At 41.7% G+C, this 20,231-nt stretch overlaps 1 protein-coding gene across 3 annotated transcripts; it reads left to right on the top strand.

Annotated features, from left to right (window-relative positions):
• Positions 1 to 3,103: 3,103 nt before the first annotated feature.
• LOC307230924 (engulfment and cell motility protein 2-like) lies at positions 3,104 to 18,266 on the top strand. Of its 3 annotated transcripts, none has more exons than XM_080001419.1 (23): positions 3,104 to 3,327; positions 4,588 to 4,655; positions 6,017 to 6,114; positions 6,728 to 6,768; positions 8,223 to 8,295; positions 8,392 to 8,442; positions 8,767 to 8,936; positions 9,198 to 9,297; positions 9,834 to 9,985; positions 10,307 to 10,385; positions 11,686 to 11,721; positions 11,987 to 12,037; positions 12,340 to 12,462; positions 14,462 to 14,581; positions 14,728 to 14,832; positions 14,916 to 15,024; positions 15,302 to 15,438; positions 16,004 to 16,167; positions 16,328 to 16,440; positions 16,701 to 16,808; positions 17,189 to 17,271; positions 17,374 to 17,451; positions 17,554 to 18,266. In XM_080001419.1, exons 3-23 carry the CDS (start codon positions 6,037 to 6,039, stop codon positions 17,752 to 17,754), a joined length of 2,172 nt encoding a protein of 723 aa, XP_079857545.1. In that variant the 5' UTR covers positions 3,104 to 3,327; positions 4,588 to 4,655; positions 6,017 to 6,036; the 3' UTR covers positions 17,755 to 18,266. The 3 variants fall into 3 exon arrangements, with proteins under 3 accessions (XP_079857545.1, XP_079857544.1, XP_079857546.1); XM_080001418.1 differs by having other exon boundaries at positions 9,198 to 9,354; XM_080001420.1 differs by lacking the exons at positions 3,104 to 3,327; positions 4,588 to 4,655; positions 6,017 to 6,114; ... (7 more) ...; positions 11,686 to 11,721; positions 11,987 to 12,037 and having other exon boundaries at positions 12,376 to 12,462; positions 14,494 to 14,581.
• The last annotated feature ends 1,965 nt before the right edge of the window (positions 18,267 to 20,231 follow it).

Genomic DNA, 20,231 nt, shown 5'->3' with positions numbered 1-20,231 from the left:
TGCTTTCAGGAATGCCAATAATCAATACTGATTCTGGTTCCAATGGACACGCTAAGAAACGCTATTAAAATTAAAGTTGCTTCTCCAATAGATTAGGAGTGTGTTAGGTGTTATTTTTTTAGTTGTTTGAAAGTAACAAAGGATCCATCAATACACGACTCTCCAATATTGTGGATCCTTATATCCTTCCAATAATGGAAGTTGACTGGATTGGACCCAGGCAGCAATACACTGGTTTTTTTTTCCCATGGGTAGGACTGAGGAAATGTTTCAAGCTTTCCATCCAATTCTGTCCTGAATGACAGAATTATTGTCATATACCGTATTGATTTTGAAATTGGATTGGGAGCCAGGAGTATTGGACCTATATTGCATGGGGAGCAATCTTCCCTGTCCAACTTCAGCCATTCAACTCCCCTATTTCAGATGAAACGCAAGTAGATAAAATGATGCATTTCTAACTCCGCTTACGTTAAGAGACATTAAAAGGCTATTTAAGGTTATTTAATTTGTTTTGGCTTGATATGGTACGTCCAGATTATTTGGGGCCTCATTTTTATGATGAAACACTCCTTGGACAATCTACACATGGAATTGTTAGAGCATAGGGTGTTGAAATATTTATTGAAACAAACAAACAAACATTGTGATTAAATCCTTTTTTTTATTTTTTTATTTTTTTTTCAACAAACCTACATCACTGTGTGAAACAATGTGAACTCACCTGTCTTGTCCACCCGCCACGTGGCCTTCTATGCTCCCATTGCATAATGCACTTTCCAAATGGTCCACATTTGTCAAAAACAGACAATATATGAATACTCCTGAAAATCCCATAGGGCTTAATTTCTAATTTACTGTTTTGTGTATATCGGCTGATGGGAGCAATTTGAAAGATAATACATGTGATTTTGTGATCTCTGCGTAGATATGATGGCTTAAAGAATGAAGGCTATTTGGAAAACTGTCTTGTCAAATTAGAGAAAAATTAGATGGTCAAAAAACACCTGCTCTTCCTCAATTGCTTGTACAAATATTTGCAATTCAATACAGGCTTCTGGTTTTATTATGTTTTTACAACTTAAACTGGTTAAGATTACATCAAATAGAAAAATGTAAATACTGAATAAGGAAAGTTAAGTCGTTCATTTCAAACATACAGTTAGGTAAACATTAGTATTGCATGTGTCAATCCAGTGTATGGCCTTCAAATATTGATAATTCTGTTTATTTTATTTATCCATCTATATTCCTATCTGTCGGTCCATCTATCTATCTGTCTATCTGTCCATCTATATTTCTGTCTGTCTATATTTCCCTCTGTCCGTCTATCTATCTACCTATCTATCTGTCTCTCTGTCCATCTATCTATATTTTTGTCTGTCTGTCTGTCCGTCCATCTATCTGTCTGTCTGTCTATCTATATCTCTGTCTGTCTATATTTCTCTCTGTCTGTCTATCTATCTACCTATCTATCTGTCTGTCTGTCCATCTATCTATATTTCTGTCTGTCTGTCTGTCTGTCTATCTGTCCGTCCGTCTATCTGTCTGTCCGTCCGTCTATATTTCTATCTGGCTGCCCATCTATCTATCTATCTGTCTGTCTGTCTGTCTGTCTGTCTGTCCATTCATCAATCTAAGATAAGATAAGATAAACCCACAACAGGGAAATTTACATCTACAGTATCCATCCATCCTCCATCCTCCATCCTCCATCCATCTATTTACTATTGAATCACCAAGCTTTTGGCTCCATTCCCTCGTCCTCCCCCGCAGCGCATCCATCACCGTCAAACCGTCAAAATCAACTGAAGCGCGTTCGCGTCTTTCGGCGGCGGCGACGCGCTTTTCGCGGTGTTTCGCGCACGCACGCACGCGCCGCCGCGTGGCGTCACGCCCACAAGGCGTGGTCTCGTGTGCGGCGCATTCCCCAAGTGTTTGATGGGAGGGACCAGCGAAGCAGCACCGATGGCTCAGCTACGAGGTGAGTAACGCGATAACATGCGAATAATAAGAATAATAATAATAAGAAGAAGAAGAAGAATAATAAGAATAAGAAGAAGAATAATAATACAACAGTCACAATCACGGGTTAATATTAGCATGACAATTAAGTGTTATTAAGGCAAGACGATGCCGTTTAACCAGCCCGGTGGTGCATCATTGGGGTTAAATAAATGTAAAGTACCCGCTGCGACCTGCAGCGCCCGGTGAAAACGGTGCGTTATCCCGGGGACCGGCGCCCCGCGTCGCGCCAACGCAGACGGCTCGCCCGGCTCGCCTTCGCCCTCTGCATCGCTCGCAGATACGCGCCGTCGCCCCCCTGACAACGACAACAACAACAACAACAACAACAACAACAGACGATTCGTCCGGTTTTTCTCCCCCAACCCTGCGAGTCCGCGGGTCACAACGACCCACGGTGACGGCGGCGTCTGAACGCTCTCATCCCCCAAAACGCAGCATGCGGAGCGGCCAGTGGACACACGGAATCACGTCGATAGGTGACATTAAGCAAGAAACTGTTAGAAACACACCGATGCGTTTTGGTGAATCATGAACATATTCATACACTTGTTTATTTATTTATTTATTCGTGCTGTATATTTTTTCGCTTGTTGCATTTTTTCTTTCCATATGTAGATGCTTTATTATGTTCCGCTGCTCTACCCACTCCGTTCCGCAGCCGATGGAGTTGCCCTTCCGTCGTTCCCCTGCAGCCCGTGGTATATGTGTGATTCATTCCTCCCAAAGCCAAGAAACGTTTGCACGCTGTGCGAGAAAGAAACGAGTGAATAAAATATTTTTTGTTGTTGTTGTTGTTTAAAAAGATCATTAAACAGTAAACAGCGCGTTCACTGCGTGCGCCGAGCCCCGTCCAGGCTCCAGCATCCCCGCTGCGACCCCCGGTCCGTCTGTTCACCGAGCGGCGGGACGCGAACGGGCGGGGGTGGTGGTGGTGGAGGGTGGGGCTGGTTCCCGGTCAGCGGAGCGGAGCGTCCGCATCCAGGGTGAGGAGGAGAGGGGGCTGACGGCATCGGCGCATGTTCAACTTTGTTGCCGCACAGTTCGCCGGGTTTTTTTTGTTTTGTTTTGTTTCCCTTCCTCCGGGCGGTTACCCCGGCGCTGGTACCCCGACGTGAAGAGGGGGAGACGGATAAAATGGCGTCAACATCCGGGTCACCGGAGGAAGAGTTGGAGAAGTGCTTTAAAACAGCCAGGCCACTTGCTAATTGTTGCTACGCTACCAGCTAAGTGTTGCTACGCTACCACAGAGATCCAGTGAGAGCGTTAGCATCACGACCACAACAAGGCTTTGTCTGAGAGGTGGGAATGCTTGTTTTGCAGTTGCCTAATTTAACGCAATCGTTTGTAATGATAATGGAAATGGTTGGTATTATATTGTGCATTTTTAATCGTGATTTACATTACCATTATTTATTTACACATTTTATCTACTGTAAAATGAGATATGATATTATCTTATTTATTTAATTGTTACGCACAAGCCACTTCAGCCACACCACAGGCAACATTAGATTAGATTATCTGCAAATGGCTGTGTTACAGCAGCACACATTTCCATCGCAACCAAGTGGCAAACATAGAAAACATTTGGCATTATACTCAAAAATGAAAACAGTCAAAATAGTAAAAAAAAAAAAAAAAAGGGGATATGGAATGAGCCTCTGCAGTGTGTGTTAGTGTTTGCAAGCTGCTTGTTTACAGTATGCGTGGACATGAAGAAGTGCTCGGGCCTCTGTCATGGGGCTTTCAGAGCATTTGGCTGGGAAGTCAATTCCCTCAGGTTTTGGCTTTATTATGGGATAGGGGATTTTCCTCAGCCATTAAAAATAGCCTGATTTGAAGCAGTGATTTCAAATAGTCCTCGTCCGAAGGGGACGGTGGTGCAGGGCGGGAGACAGCAGCGTCAGATATTAAAACAACAACTTCAGCTTTTGAAACGTACACCAGTGGAGTGGAACAGGAGCAGCTTTACCACGTCGTCTATGTTCTCCTCGTTTTGTTTTGTTTTTACCGGCTGTAACAGTACCTTCCTGTGGAGAAGATGCGACGCTAACGGAATTGCTTTAAACTTAAAAGCAGATCCTCAATGATGGAAATGAATTGAATTAACGTGCGGGCATTATCACGGGACCCGAAACCACATGAGGTGTGGTAATGATCACGCGTTTTGCGTTTGCCTCTGCTGTTTACCTCCATAAATCTGTAATTCTTTTGAAAGAAACGTAATTCCACCAATGCCCCAATGTAGGTGAGGTAAAAAAAACAAAAAAAAACAGGCACCGAAGACTAATGCAGGAGATTTTGACTCTGTAAGCAGGTATTTTGATAAAGATTTCTACCAGATAAAGTATAGTAATTTCACAAACATCATATGATAAAAATGTTCACAATCTGACACACCCAGATGGAGTTAATTCAGTTAACTCAACGTGTTATGAGTTTTTAAACGTCAATCATTTGTCCTTTACTGCCTACTTGTGTCGGTGTTTCTTTGATTTTACTTGGAACCCAATTACTTGATTTTTTAACATTTACTGGACTTTATTTTTGTGTCTGCAGGCGAACGGATTCAATGGTTCCAACGGGAAAGCTGTGAGAGCGACTGACCAACAAAACCTTTCTATTAGGTGATTCATTATTATTATTATTATTATTATTATTATTATTATTATTATTATTGTTAGGGGTCCAGCCCTTTTTAAATCTAAAACTATTTGAAACAGAAGAACGGCAGAAGCTACGAACACGGTTTGTACCGGTATGTCACAAACATCTAGTGGTTGAAGTGGTCCACATATGGAGCAGATATGAGTGAAAAACCAATCAAATTTGACCGAAATCACGGACATGGTCTAATGCATTCAACGCCAAATTATGTCCAACGCGGCTAAAGTTAACTGGAACAAAATAATGACAATCTACGAACGCAGTTAAGGTGTCGTTTAAGCGGTATGTCACAAGCATCTTGTGGTTTTAAATTGCATCAAAATCGATCCATAAACGGAGCAGATATTAGTGAAAATCCAACCAAATTTGACCACAAATATTCAGCTGGTTCTGCTTGACTGAAATGGCACTATTCATAACCAAAATGAAGGAGATGAGATTTACAGTAAAACGCTTTATGACGTCATCATACTATTTACTATAAATGTACAGGCTCTGATTAGGAATGTTCTTTCGGACCGTGTCCAGTGTGCAGTGTAGACTCCCGTCACTCTGATTTGGTTCGACATTACAAACGATGTGTTTATGTGGACATGTATGTACTTTCTCACCTGGTAGATGTGTGTGGATCTGTTTGATTGATATTTTATCTCTTTGGTCCCCATTACTTTGCCGGATTCATGAAAAATATGAAAAAACAGTAGTCCACAAAAAGTTGTGACCACATGGAATTGAATCCACTCAAAAGCACAACTCAGTGATGTGTTCAAGATCCAGTGAGGCGTCAGAAAAATAGAAGCCGTGATATGGTAAATACTCACTGAAATACCAAAGTTTTTCATGGAAATAAAACTTATCGAAAATATAATTCAAGAGAAAAAGGCCGCTTAAATTCCTGGGTGATGCAGTGTCCGTACTGCGTCACCCAGGAATGATCATATTTCTCAAAACACCGTTTTTAAGGAATATTTAAACTGAACGCCAGAAGAGAAACATGCAGATGTAAATCCATGTTGATTGGTCCAGATGTATTCCAGGATGTTTGTAACTTTGTAAGTTGTGATGCATTTCAAACCAAACCGAAACCAAAAAAACTGTAATGTGCACCTAAATGGAATAAACTGGACCCTGTGTATTGCTGCCTGCAGCTATATTTATTATTATTATTATTATTATTATTATTACTACTTCTACTACGTATCATATACATTTCTAAAGTTTAATGTAATGCAATATTCCAAAGTCAAATATGTATTAAAATGTGGTGTCACAGCTTCAATATAATCATTTGTAATAATAATAATAGTTTTTCCATTCCTAGGTTCCTATAATACAACAGCCATGCCGCCCCCCTCTGACATAGTGAAGGTCGCCATCGAATGGCCTGGTGCTAATGCTCAACTTATTGAGATCGACCAGGTTTGTACCTGTTTGAAAACATTTTCTTTAATGACTACTATTTCCACAATTGTATACCAAGGATTTTGGACACTGTGTCTAATGCCTCGAATTACATAAAGCGTTTGTTTTAGATCTTTGAAACTCAATAAAAGACTACTTAAAGTCACCTCTGGGGTCTCATATTTCTTCTGTGCATGGAAAGTCAAACTTGCATAATTATTTCTTATTCAGATACATGTACCAGGCGTGAATGTTGGTTTTCAGCTCTATAATCCAAAAGTTTATTTGTCCACATTTTGAGAGAAATTTTAGTAATGATATTTATTATCTACAATGTACTGCATAACTAGAAACTAGAAACAACGTCCAAAACAAGACAAGCGCAGCCACAAAACAGCCCTAGACTTTAGAGACATGTACACTGTGTAATGAAAGTATTTGTCATGTTTAATGCCGGTATATTCAGTGATAACTTCATTGAAATAATTTTATGTTGTAGAGATAAAATCTCTTTGAAATTGGTCTGTGTGTAGTTGCAAAACGCCCTTGTACATATATGATTATTTTCCACATCAAAACACAGCAGTGTCAATTTCTTTGATTATTTTTATTTGTTTGCTTCCATTTCCAGAAAAAACCTCTATCCTCAATTATAAGGGAGGTGTGTGATGGGTAAGTATAATTGTTTTATTTATATATATATATATATATATATATATATATATATATATATATATATATATATATATATATATATATATATATATATATATATATATATATATATATATATATATATATAATTTTATTTTTATATATACTTTTTATATTGTTTTTATGTACTTGTTAACTGGTGTTTTTTATACTGTTGGCCAAAGAAATAAATAATGTTGTGGTCCCTGATATTGTTGTCCCTGACAAGGTTGATATGTGTTTGTATTTGTATGTATAGTTAATTGTTAATAGTTAAAGGTTATGTGAAAATTGGAAGTTTCTATCTTATTATGACGTTTTGGATCTTTTGGATGATTCTGCACCAAAGTGTATCTTAAAATGACAAAGAGTGTGCATGTACAGTGTACTCGTGTGCACTTGCATGGGTTATCCTGTGGACTGATCTTGTACCATGGGTTCTATGTGTTACACATCCAATAGTTAAATGTTGAAAAGGGACGCTAATATGTAAATGTTTTTTGATGATGTAGTTCATGATGGTAGTTTGTGATTAAGACCTTGGTTTAGGCCAGAAAAAGCCACCGATAACTAGCTACCTCCCCTAAGCGATTGACCACATCTGCTACAGCTTTACTGCAATATGGAAAATATGGAAAAATGCAACTAACTATTCTCAGACAGAAAAAATAGCAATTGTGGATGATAAAAGAGAACAGTAGTGTTTTTGGAGCTGAATTAATCTTGATCCTTAAGATTTCCATTTCACCCAGAGGATCGCTATTTGATCTCTCCTATCTCATACTCAGTGAGGGGAAAATCATATTATCGCTCCACACCGTCACGGCTAAGTAGAAAATAAGGATAAATATAAAAACTCTGAACTATCCCTTTTAAAGTTTCCATCTCAGGACTCGACTGGCAGAGCGTTTTCCACATTATATAACTGTTCTATAGAGTTCTGTCCTCTCCGCATCACCGCTACACTTTCATTTTAGCTGTAAATTTGCTCTGTTCGAATATCCATCCTACTGCTTTCCTACCTCTCAAGCTCTTATCACAGCAGCTGAGCATTCCATTCCATTTCACACTGTTTAGGGCGGCACAATCTGCCTCCCTCCCCAATTTGAAGATGTGATTTATTTTTTGATTTTCGCACAGTTTAAATACCTACTTAATGTGCACCCCCCCCCCCTCTCAGTTTCCCCATCTGCCATTCTGGCGAATAGACCTGCTGCAGGCCACCGTTAGATTCTTTTTAACAGCCTCCTGGGTGCGGGTTGGTAATTTGTGCAGGGCAAAAATAATCCCTGACACATGCTGATGAATAACACACATTAAGGTAGCGTCTCGCTCAGGGAGCAGTAAGGTAACATGTAGTTTAGTTGTGGCCCCTGTAATGGCTTTAACATTTGGATGGCATCTTCATCCTCCCTCTCCTTCCTCATCCTCAGATGGTCGCTGTCGGGCTCGGAGCAGTTCGCACTGCGGTACGCTGACGGTCCACAGCTCTACATCACTGAGCAGGTGAGACCTTTCTGCCCCGTCCCATGCCTGCTGCTTTGTTTAAGAAAGCTCGGGGTACATTACCGCCGTTACATTTCTCCTGTTTTGTCTTTTCAGAGTCGTGGCGAAATCAAGAACGGAACGATATTACGTCTCGCCATTTCCCCAGTGAGATACACTTCTTTCTTTCTGAGTCTGCTGTCAAGCGTCAATGGGATTCCTCAGCATTTAACATTGTTTTAATCAACTATATTCACTTGAGACATGTAGAAAGATATGACTGAGGATGAGGAGCAAATGGCCTTTCCCATTTATAAATCATCTCAAAGACATCCCAGGTGACTGCCACAGGAAAAGGTTTTAAACTCGTAATCATCACTGGATCTCTTTTACGTGGAGTTTCAAGGTCCGCCTTATTAAACGGGCCCCTAATCCAGCATCTGACCGAGCCGCAGTGCCCGATAAAGGACGTTGTGTTTTGTGTTGGCACAGGCCCGTGCTGCCCGCCAGCTCCTGGAGAGGATCCAGTCCCACGGCATCGACGCCCGGCTGGAGGCCCTGAAGGAGCTGGCCAAGCTGTCGGCCGACCCCACCTTTGCCACGGAGTTCATCAACATGGAGGGGATCGGGACTCTCGCCCGTCTGGTGGAGAGCGGCACCCAGTGAGTTTGAACACAATCTGAATCATGGTGTCTTTGGCCCTATTGGCCTTGAATCCTCTTGTTTTTCTTAGCGGAAGCTCTTAAACTAAGCATGCAAGTTATAAAACAATTTCAAATCAATATTCCGGCTCACTTTACTTTTAGTAAGCAGCTCTGTAATAAGCAGTATAATGTGTAGCTAGCAAGTCATTATAGCAATAATGACCGGATGGCTCCACATGACGCTTGCTCTCACTGAAAACGCTCCCCTGTTTCCCCCAGCTTTGGCGAAATGCTGGCCTTCACCCTCACTGCCTTCCTGGAGCTGATGGACCACGGCATAGTCTCATGGGACCTTCTGTCCCTCTCTTTCATCAAACAGGTATCTCCGAAACTGCCCCGAGGATCAAATCACAGCAGAGACGCAGCCCCAAGCAAGGTGCCATGGTTCTTAAATGACCTCAATACGACTGAACCATACTTCTGTCTTTCTTTGCTGAGAATGCAAGTGAAAAGTTTCCAACCGCAGCTTCAAGCGTTAGTCATAAACAAAATTTGATTTATTTTCATTTACTTGACCTTCCATCCTTCCTGCATGCTGGAACTGAGTAGGTGCTGTTACCTAGCAACTCATTTTGCCTTATGTTAGTTGGAGCCCTAGTTTTTATTTATCTGTTTTTCTTTTTTTTCCGCCTGTAACTAGAACTCCACTCAACACTCTCCACACGCTTGTGTTCTTTCAGTAGAGGCCGCGAGAAATGTTGGCTCTGCAGATGTATCTCCGTCTTGTCCAGATATCGAGGATGCCGTGCAGTCGTCCTAAGATTTCGGACCGCATTTGCACTCAAAATCTGAGACGACTACAAAAATGTAATTCCCCGCGGTCTCCCTCTCCTCCCCCTCCTCCCGGTCCCCCAGATCGCCGGCTACGTCAACCAGCCAATGGTGGACGTGTCCATCCTGCAGCGCTCGCTGGCCATCCTGGAGAGCATGGTGCTCAACAGCCACAGCCTCTACCACCGGGTGGCCCAGGAGATCACCGTGGGACAGCTCATCGGACACCTGCAAGTGTGAGCATACACACACGCACTGGAGCCCCCCCCCCCCCCCCGTGGTGATGTGGGGGGTCGGAGGAGGAGGAGGAGGAGGTGGAGGAGGAGATGTAGTGGAGCTGTTAATGTTAATTTCCACCCTGGGGAGGATTAGGCTAGAACGATCAATAAAATAAGACTCTAAAGACCCCTGAGCCTGCTCCTTGTGGTAATGGTAGAAAGATGAGAGGAGAGGAGAAAATTGGGATGGAAGGAGCTCGTCATAGTATCGGCTCCGTGTGAGGATTGGTGGAGCGAGGTGCTTCTAACTGTTAGTTGCACGGTTTGATGTGTCCTCAGGTCGAACCAGGAGATCCAGACGTACGCCATCGCCCTCATCAACGCGCTCTTCCTGAAGGCCCCCGAGGACAGACGACAGGTCAGTGGACTGCGCTTCAAAAACCACTGATTTCAACCGGATGGAAGATAACTGTGTTATTATAATACTCGTGGTATAATTGCTCCCTCGCAGCTACTTGTTTTGTAATAGAGCTTAATGTTCTCAGCCTAGTGACGTTCTGTTATTATTATGAAGGGCTTTGAAGAGCGGGATTATTCCTTAACAATGCTCATGATGTAGTCTCTCTGCCGTTCGTCATCCTGTTGACCTATTTGAGTGTTTTCTTTCTTGCGCTGCAAAGATTTTAAACCAAATTACTGACTAAGTACACCACGTCCCTTTGCTTTGGCTTCAGTTTTGCTTATAGGACGACGCAAAGGGGCATACATATAAGATAAGCTAAGATAAAACACCACCATTGGTATTGGACCACACTTTAATGCCTGTGTCGTTATCATGCATCCCTAATTGTACTCTTTTGCTAGATTATTACATTTAGTAATAGTATTGCGATTGTGATTATTTTAATTGCCTTTGGCACATCTGCAAACGACACTCGAAGCCTGTGTCCCATAAATAAAATAAAAATGTAATACTGTACACGTATACTAAAATCTAGATCTGATTTCATTAAGTTTGAAATAGATTTGTCACACAGTTATACAGAATAGAGACATAGAGAATAGAGATGTTTTTGGATTATAAATACGCCACATACCATCTGTTATTATGCCCCCAAATGTGTCTTGAAGGTCACACAGTGCACTCACACACACACTGTGCATGTCATGCCCTCGCCACATCCTCTTTTATTATTATTCCACTCTCTGTCCATGTTTGTCCTTTTTTTAAGTTATAGTCAAGTATGATGTTCATGTGATATTTGTAATTGTTTTCTTGATGTGTTGTTCCAGGTCAACATCGGTCTATGATAGATTGCACTTTGAATATGATTTAAAGGCATTGAACATATTAAAGAAGGAATGAGTGAAATATCGACAGTCCTCCTTCAATCGTTTGAATCAAATGAGATGTTTCCATCAAAAGGTGGAGAAAAAAATATTGAACTAATGTTCGGAAACATACAATTCGACATATAAAGCCCACAACGCAGTCCTCATCAACGGGACGCAATATATATATATTAGAAGTTTTGTAAATGTAAAAGTAATCCTTTTAATGTTCAGTGACACATGTACAGCATTTGACCCCGTCAGTGACACAACACAAAGCCGTTTCACTTCTCTGTTGCACGCCGTGCCTCTATCTCATGGTGTGTGTTTTAAGTCTGTGCACTTTTTGTTTGCGTTACCGTCCCATCCTCCCGTCACCGCCATAGGAGGAGTGTACTAACCCACTGGACCAGCAGCTCACTGTGAGTACACATCCCACGCCCTCTCACACCATCTCCCTTTGTCCCATCGCTCCTTTTTTCTCCTCTCTGTTTATTCGCTGTGTTAGCTGTGTGATAGCCTCTCCACGAGTCACACATTGTGAGATAAAACAGAAACGCACATTTGGAAGATGTTGTCGTGTGTATTGATTTAAAAAATTCTGCTCCGTTCTCAGTAAAATAAAGCTTCCTTACCATTTAATCTTTGCACATCTGTTGGATTTATGTCCCTTCTGTTTTATCCCAGGAGATGGCGAGCACCTTGGCTCAGAAACACCTGAGATCCATCATCCTCAACGTGAGTTTCAACCCTGTAGCGCACGGTACAATGTATTTCTGGTTTTTAAATCCCCGCAGGGAAAATATGAATTTTCTGTCGAAGCCCTGTCAAATCTCTAATTTCCTGCAGATATCATTAAAGAAAACGTTTCAGCATTGTGATGTGTTGTCTCACTATTTTCCAACTAAAGAACCGTCCTCTGCTTATCATTAATTTAGTCATTATTGGCTCCTTTAAGTTGTTATTTGTGGGGAAAAAATTAAACTTGTTTATTATGCATAAGCTATTCTCTGGCTTTATACAGTGTTCTTTATTGACAGCATATTATTAGAGGTAATCGACCAATCAAAGCAGAAATGGCACATCAGCTGTACGTGCTGCAAGTGCTGACCTTTAACCTTTTGGAGGAACGCATGATGACCAAAATGGATCCCAATGACCAGGTAAGGAAGAGAAAACTAACAAAAAAAAAAAAAAACGAAGCATCTCTGTTTTGTGTTTTATTTCCAGTGTAGATTCATAATATATCCTTATTATAATTGTATATTCCATGATAAACAGTTGTAATATAATACATTTCAGCTGAATGTCAATCTCTAATATAAATGTTCATTTAATTTCACAATTTGACCAATAATATACAATTACAATACAATATATATTATATTGTATAATTGTATTGTGTATACAATACAATTGCAGACTTGCAACAGACCTGCAGAGCTGAACAAATGACCAATCAATACAAAACAATAGTGTACATGTATTGGGTATTTAAATGACATCCCTGGGATTTGGACCAGATGCTATGACCTGTGGTTCTGTAACCCCTCTCCTCCCACTCAACATCCAATGATATGCAGCAGTACTTTATTATCTACCGAGGCGTAACGCTACATTGCTGAGGTGTAATGGGAAGTGGGGGAGCAATAATCAAGCCCAAAAATGTGACCGTGATGTTTACATATGAAGTGTGAGATACACCGATCGATCGGCTGGTAACCGGAATCGGCTGGTTTTCGGCTTCATCGGCCGTGACCCGTGACTGGCCGATCGGTGTCAGATATATTTTCAGATTCTGTGCCGGTCAAATTGACACGCCCGATACTGCGCTCATGTACTGTACTGGTAAAAATGCTCCGATGCTCAAACCCGATACAACCTAATGTTAATTAGTTGACGCTCAAAAAAGAGAGCGAAAAAAAGAAAATGTAGTCTGTTTGGAGGTACTTCAAGGTAAATCAATCAGATTAGATCAATTATTTATCTATCGCCTGACAGTATTCCAAAATTGTGCAGACTGCATATCTACTGCTGTAACGGCAGCGCTCCGATCGTGATGAGAGGTTCGACTCTATTTTTTAGGACTCGGTTCTGGACGACTCACTCAGTAAAACGAGTCGTTCCATTTGATTCAGTTAGTTTAATGCACGGCGAGGGAAGGAGAACTTCCAGGGAACGAGAGTGAGAAGAGGCGGCCATTTTTATTTATTTTTTTATTGTTTTGTTATGATTGCAATTTATTTTGAAATGGGGAGTACCATCTAAATATAATATAAATATATATTTCCACTTAAAAGTGAAAGAGACTTTTATTTGAAGTTTAAAGTGGACATTTCCATGTTGGTTATGTGTTAGTTAAAACTCACTGGGACTGACGGGTTGAATTATACTGAAACTTGGCGACCCTCCCATATTTTGTTTTATGGGAACTCAGTGACAGTTTCTTGTTCTATTATTGTTCCATGGTGGATAATGAACAATAATAAACAAACAAACAGAAATCTCACTATTGTGGTAACTTAAAATGGCAGCGGTGGTCTGTTTGCGCCGCTGTCCTATCACGTGAGCGTGATCAGATCACATGATGTATTTGTCATTGACATACAGCAGATCGGAAATCTGAATCTGCAGGTCTGACTTAGAAAAACAAAATCTGAAATAGGAATCGGCCGAGAAAATCGCAATCGGTGCATCCCTACTTGGTAAACATGCTCGGTACCTTCACGAGATGATTCATTTCAAGGGGTAGATCCTAATGAGATAGATTACTATATGTAGTCAGCCGTAGCGTCTCGCATACAATGTGATGAGCGTTGTTACGAGGGGGCTACAGTGTGAATAACTGAGTCACTTAGCTGCAGGAACTCAAACGCCACGGAGACTCCCTGTTACGCTGTCGTGGTAAATATTTTCCCAAGGGTGGCAGGTCTGTAGTTGAGTTATTGTTGAACTTAGCACCGTAGTGCTAAAACATGGTAAGTTTTCCTTCCTTTAGGGAATTTCCCTTAAATGCACAGATTAGTTTGGAACTTGGTTGTCTGGTTTTCTGCTTGTTTGACTTGTTAACTAACAAAAGTTCAACTCTACATGTATACACTGTGAGTTCAGTAATAATGCTGCTGAAGTGCTGATATATGTTGCTGGCTTGTCGTGGCTCAGGCTCAGAGAGATATCATCTTCGAACTGCGCAGGATCGCCTTCGATGGGGAGAACGACCAGGGTGGCACAGAGAAGAGAAAGGCCATGTACACCAAGGATTACAAGATGCTCGGCTTCACCGTGAGTCACGGCCACGGACCTCCTTTTATCTTCCCCGGTGGTCACGTGGAAGCCTCGGCAAAACCGGATCCCAATTGGACTGGTTTGAAAATGTGTTTTGATCCTCCGCCTCTGGCTCAGCGTTGTCCTCTCCTTTGTGAGCACAGAACCACGTGAACCCGGCGATGGACTTCACCCAGACGCCTCCGGGGATGCTGGCTCTGGACAACATGCTGTACCTGGCCAAGCTGCACCAGGACACCTACATCAGGGTGGGCTCACCGCGCTCCGCCAGCACCGCCTGACCGCCAGGCTCCCGCTCGGAACTCAACGCATTTTGCTTTCTCTCCTCTAGATCGTTCTGGAGAACAGCAGCCGCGAGGACAACCACGTCTGCCCCTTTGGACGCTGCGCCATCGAGCTCACCCGCATGCTGTGTGAGATCCTCCAGGTCGGAGAGTTACGTAAGTGCTGTTCTGGCGATCACGCCTTAATGCGCAGCCTTGAAATTGTGCAGTACATTGATACGCGTAACATAGAAAACCTACATACAGTACAACAGTACAACTTCCTTTTTACCCCTCACACACACACACCCAAATATAAAATCTAAAGAAGTTTATTTTAATATGATACCAACAGTAATGATAATAATAATAATAATAATAATTTTAGTAATAGTAATTATTATCTAATCATATTTAATAAGCTTTTAATTTGTATTATTCATATCTTTTCTAGCAAACGAAGGCTGCAATGACTATCACCCAATGTTCTTCACCCACGAGCGAGCTTGGGAGGAGTTCTTCTGTGTTTGCATCCAGCTCCTCAATAAAACCTGGAAGGAGATGAGGGCCACGGCCGAGGACTTCAATAAGGTCAGAGGTCAATGGGTGTGTGGGAGTTTCTTCCCACAGATAAGAGTTCAGGCTTGCAATTTATTGTTCAGTCTCTGGCACGCAGGCCACAATTATACATACATCTCTGAGGATCTATTATTAATGTTGCAAATAGTCCTCTCGGGCACATGAGGATTGGCGTTCTACTCCTGGGCTGCTCACGAGCCGTGCGCCCTTTCCCCTCCGTAAGACAGACAAAACATTAAGAAAACTCCCTGCATTGAATTCGAGGTAGCTTGGTGGCCGCTGGAAAAGGGAACCGTGCTTTCGTCCGCAGCCGGTACTTGACCACGCCCCTTTTTCCGCCACAGGGTGCCATGTCATGCAGTTGATTTTTTACTAGGAAGCAAAGTTATTTCATTTCGGATTTTTCAAATGTTTGCCCACCCTTTAGAACAGTTTGTTCTTAATCATACTGTGTGTGTGTGTGTGTGTGTGTGTGTGTGTGTGTGTGTGTGTGTGTGTGTGTGTGTGTGTGTGTGTGTGTGTGTGTGTGTGTGTGTGTGTGCTGGGTGCTGGGTGCTGTTCCCAAACCGGTCCGCAGGTGATGCAGGTGGTCCGCGAGCAGATCACCCGGGCTCTGGCCATGAAACCGGCGTCTCTGGACCAGCTGAAGAGCAAACTGCGCAGCCTCAGCTACTCAGAGATCCTGCGTCTCCGCCAGTCGGAGAGGATGAGCCAGGACGACTTCCAGTCGCCCCCGATCATGTCAGTCAGTTTGTCTGTGTGCGTTGGGGTCACTGCGGGTTGGGGTCTGGCTGTTACCGATGCTCCCCCGTAAGCCCTTTGTTAGCAGGAGAACGGTTTGAAGTTAATTTTATGTCCATTCTTGGCTTCCTCATGCGGCCGGGGCTGCGTGCGCTGCCAGTGAGCTGCGGGAGAGGATTCAGCCCGAGATCCTGGAGCTCATTAAGCAGCAGCGCTTCAACCGCCTGTGCGAGGGAAGCTGCTTCCGCAAGCTGGGGAACCGCAGAAGGCAAGGTACCGGCCTGGTGTTCCTGCTCTCCTCACTCTGTCCTCTGCCGTCACCCTTCCCCGAGGTCGTCAGCCCACCGTCATCTCTCTCTCTCTCTCTCTCTCTCTCTCTCTCTCTCTCTCTCTCTCTCTCTCTCTCTCTCTCTCTCTCTCTCTCTCTCTCTCTCTCTCTCTCTCTCTCTCTCTCTCTCTCTCTCTCTCTCTCTCTCTCTCTCTCTCTCTCTCTCTCTCTCCTCTCTCTCTCTCTCTCTCTCTCTCTCTCTCAGAGAAGTTCTGGTTCTGTCGCCTCTCCCTGAACCACAAGGTGCTGCACTACGGGGACCTGGACGAATCTCCGCAGGGGGAGGTTCCCTTCGAGCTGCTGAGTGACAAGAGTGAGTCGCTATGAAGCCTCAACACTGACAGCGCCAAGCGCATTGTTTTTATTTTAGGGTTCATTTTTCTTGTTACTTTTTAAGATTTATTTTTCTTGTTTATTGTTCATTTTTTGTTCGGTGCTTCTTGTGTATTGCCAATTCTGTCTTTTTTTGTTGTAGGGTTATTTTTTCTTGTTTTTTTGATTGTTTTTAAATTTGTTTTTATTGTTTGTAAATTTTTTGGTTTGGTATTTTTTTGGTTTATGGTATTTAGTCTTTTTTAGTTAATTAGTTAATTTATCTATTTGTCTGTCATTTATCTCTCTCTCTTTCTCTCTCATCTCTCTCTCTCTCTCTCTCCTCCCTCCTCCCTCCTCCCTCTTCCCTCTTCCACCCAGTTCCCGTATCAGACATCAAGTCTGTGGTGACAGGGAAGGAATGCCCCCACATGAAGGAGAAGAGTGCACTCAAACAAAACAAGGTCTGGTCCCGGTCCATGTCATTACCGTTCTAGCGTTCTTCCCTCTCCTTACACCCAGAGGGGTGTGGAGAGCCGTGGTGATCCGCTGTTGTCTGTTCGTAGGAGGTGCTCGAGCTCGCCTTCTCCGTCCTCTACGATCCTGACGAGACTCTCAACTTCGTAGCCCCCAACAAATATGAGGTGAGCCGATGAGCGGCGCTGGACCCCCAAGGAGCGCTATTCATCTCAAAGTGCACTGAAGTGTGTGTGTGTGTGTGTGTGTGTGTGTGTGTGTGTGAGCAGTATTGCATCTGGACCGACGGGCTGTGTGCGCTGCTGGGCCGGGAGATGGGCAGCGACCTGACGCGCAGCGACCTGGACACGCTGATCAACATGGAGATGAAGCTCCGCCTCCTCGACCTGGAGAACATCGCCATCCCAGAAGCCCCGCCCCCCGTGCCCAAGGAGCCCAGCTCGTACAACTTCACCTACAACTACAGCTGAGGAGCCCGCTTGCCGCCTTGTAAGCCTGCGTGCGCGCGCGTGTCGCCAAGATGGGCGACATCCAATCTTTGGGCTTGAGCAAACTTTAACTCAAAAGAAAGAGAGAATTTGTTCTTTTAGTTCTTTTTAGTTACACTGCAAGACTATCTGAATTTTAACCCGTTTCCACTACTTGACACATTTACAATCCCAGTCGAATTAGGTTATTTCATCAACTGTCACATGGTTAAAACTGTCATTCGACGGTGGGTGTGGTAACTGTGATTTTAAAATAAAATAAGAATTAATTCATGAATTAATTCATGAAAACTAGGTAAAGTAAGGGGCATTTTCAACATGCCTTTTTAAATTTGTACCATGGCTACGATGCTGTGACTTAAGAGTATTAGAGGATTGATTCCTTTTGCAGTGTAGGGATCCTGTAACTGTTAGCTAGAAACTAACTAACTAATATTTAGTATTAGATACTAAATGTAAGTTATTTAGTTGGTAGGCTTAAAAAGCCTTCTATTTGTCATAAATACACTTCACATCAGCAAAGGGCTTAAATAATAGTCCTGTTAGTGCACATTCCTGAGCCTAGTACAGTGTCACCATCATATCAGTTATCTGGATGAACAGGATTGACTAAAACACTTTTGAAAGTATTTAATGTTTAAAGCGAAAACATGCCGCATTCCTAGTATTTGTGGCTATGATGTGTGCATGTCCAGATTTAAATATTAAGAGGTCTTTATGTTAGGAGAAGGAGGGTAATATCACCAACATAACGTGCTTAACAGTTTGAAAATGTCGTATCAGTCAGTTAATAAAATTAAAATACATGATATACATCTGAAAGTTAATAATTGTTTTTCTATGCTATTGTCAAACACATCATTGCCTTATTAGTGATATAAGTGGCTTTGTCTTTGACAACATTTTAGTGACATGGTGGTTTTTTTTGGCACTGCATGTTTTCCCATCCTGCATCGTAATTTAACTTGGTTCCTGATTAACCTCTGTTTCTTATCTTTTGGCCTTTTTCTAATTGATCACAAAAAATACCTTGCCTTGGTTTGAGTGCTACAAATTGAAACAAGAACATGCCTCATTGGTGTTATTATTGTGATTATTATTGATTAATTCATATGGGCAAGGGGACTAAAAAGGTGATTTATTGATTTCAGCATTAATGTTTGGTGCATTTCTCTCCCAAACAATGTCATCTGTTACAAATTTTGTTTGGTCATTTTACCTTTTATAGTGTTTTCACCTTCTACAGTGACTATTAATTATTAATATTAATTTTATATTAATATTTATTATTAATAACTATTTCCATTTGAAATGCAAGATAGAAATATATTTTTATATAATATTGTGCAATTTTATCAGCGGTTATTGAATTCATCTTGTAATTGCACCGGTTCCTTTGTTCCCGCTCTGTACAGTCCATTCCACGTACAGCAATGGAGTTTTGGTATTTTTAAGTGGACTAAAACAAATCCGGTTCCCGTCCTTGCATTTAAGAAACTGTTTTTATTCAATAACTTTTTGTCATCTTAACTTTGGCCACGTCAGCACCAAATGATGACAGTATCTATTTCCCCGACCAGAAGCATCAAGAGGAATGTCCTGTTTTTGTCGTGATACCGTTCGTATGTTGGAGTTTAATACAAACTGTTTAAAAAGTGAATTCCTTATATCATCTTGCATACATTGCTCTTGAAGTCGTGAAGCTGCTTTCAGAATACTGTGCTACAGTAGCTGGAATATATCTGTGAGTGTTTGAGCCAAAGTTTGTTGCATTGGATGTACTGCCAGACAGAGACTACAGAGACCTGCAGTTCACCTGGTGTTCTCTGACATGAACTGCTAAACTATTAATACACACTCGCTACTGCTAATAATGAATGACATGTTGTTAAATAAGTAATAACAACATTAAATCTAAACATGGTACTTATTTACATTATTGTATGTATATATGGTGTTGCCTTATTAGAGAAAATGTATTATGTTTGTGTGAATAAATACAAAGTCTAACCTGTTTTGAACGTTTTTCTTTATTGAAGAATGGAAATGTTTCAAACTATTCTTTATGCATGTCTTATAAGTGTAGTTAAGATTTAACAGCTTTAAATTGGAAAAAGAAATGCACAATTTGATTCATGACCAATTACAAAACAGGTACATATTACAATAGATCGTTTCAGAAAAATCGGCAATTATATTTATATTAAGAATTATAAATTATATATTTATTTTTATTGTCCTGCTTATTACGATTATAATTATTATAGTAGTAGTACTATACCAGTAGCAGTCCACCCTGAAGTTCTGTTACCTTGTTTTTCTATTATTATTATTATTATTATTCGGGTTCTAATTGTCTTCCTTCTTCCAGCTTTTAGCAAATAATGAGATGTTAAATTCTAGACACATGAAACTCAACCAATAACACTCCTGTGCGAACTTATAAACTGCATATTTTT

Source organism: Zeus faber, assembly GCF_960531495.2.
Source record: "Zeus faber genome assembly, chromosome: 5".
Lineage (NCBI taxonomy): Eukaryota > Metazoa > Chordata > Actinopteri > Zeiformes > Zeidae > Zeus > Zeus faber.
This window is presented reverse-complemented; position numbering and strand designations above follow the sequence as displayed.

Bases quoted from the DNA above. Each gene is read 5' to 3' on its own strand.
- LOC307230924 (XM_080001418.1), top strand. From the start codon at position 6,037: ATGCCGCCCCCCTCTGACATAGTGAAGGTCGCCATCGAATGGCCTGGT. The intron at 14,582-14,727 runs GTGAGTCACGGC...TTGTGAGCACAG, and splicing joins ACAAGATGCTCGGCTTCACC to AACCACGTGAACCCGGCGAT. The intron at 17,272-17,373 runs GTCTGGTCCCGG...GTCTGTTCGTAG, and splicing joins GTGCACTCAAACAAAACAAG to GAGGTGCTCGAGCTCGCCTT.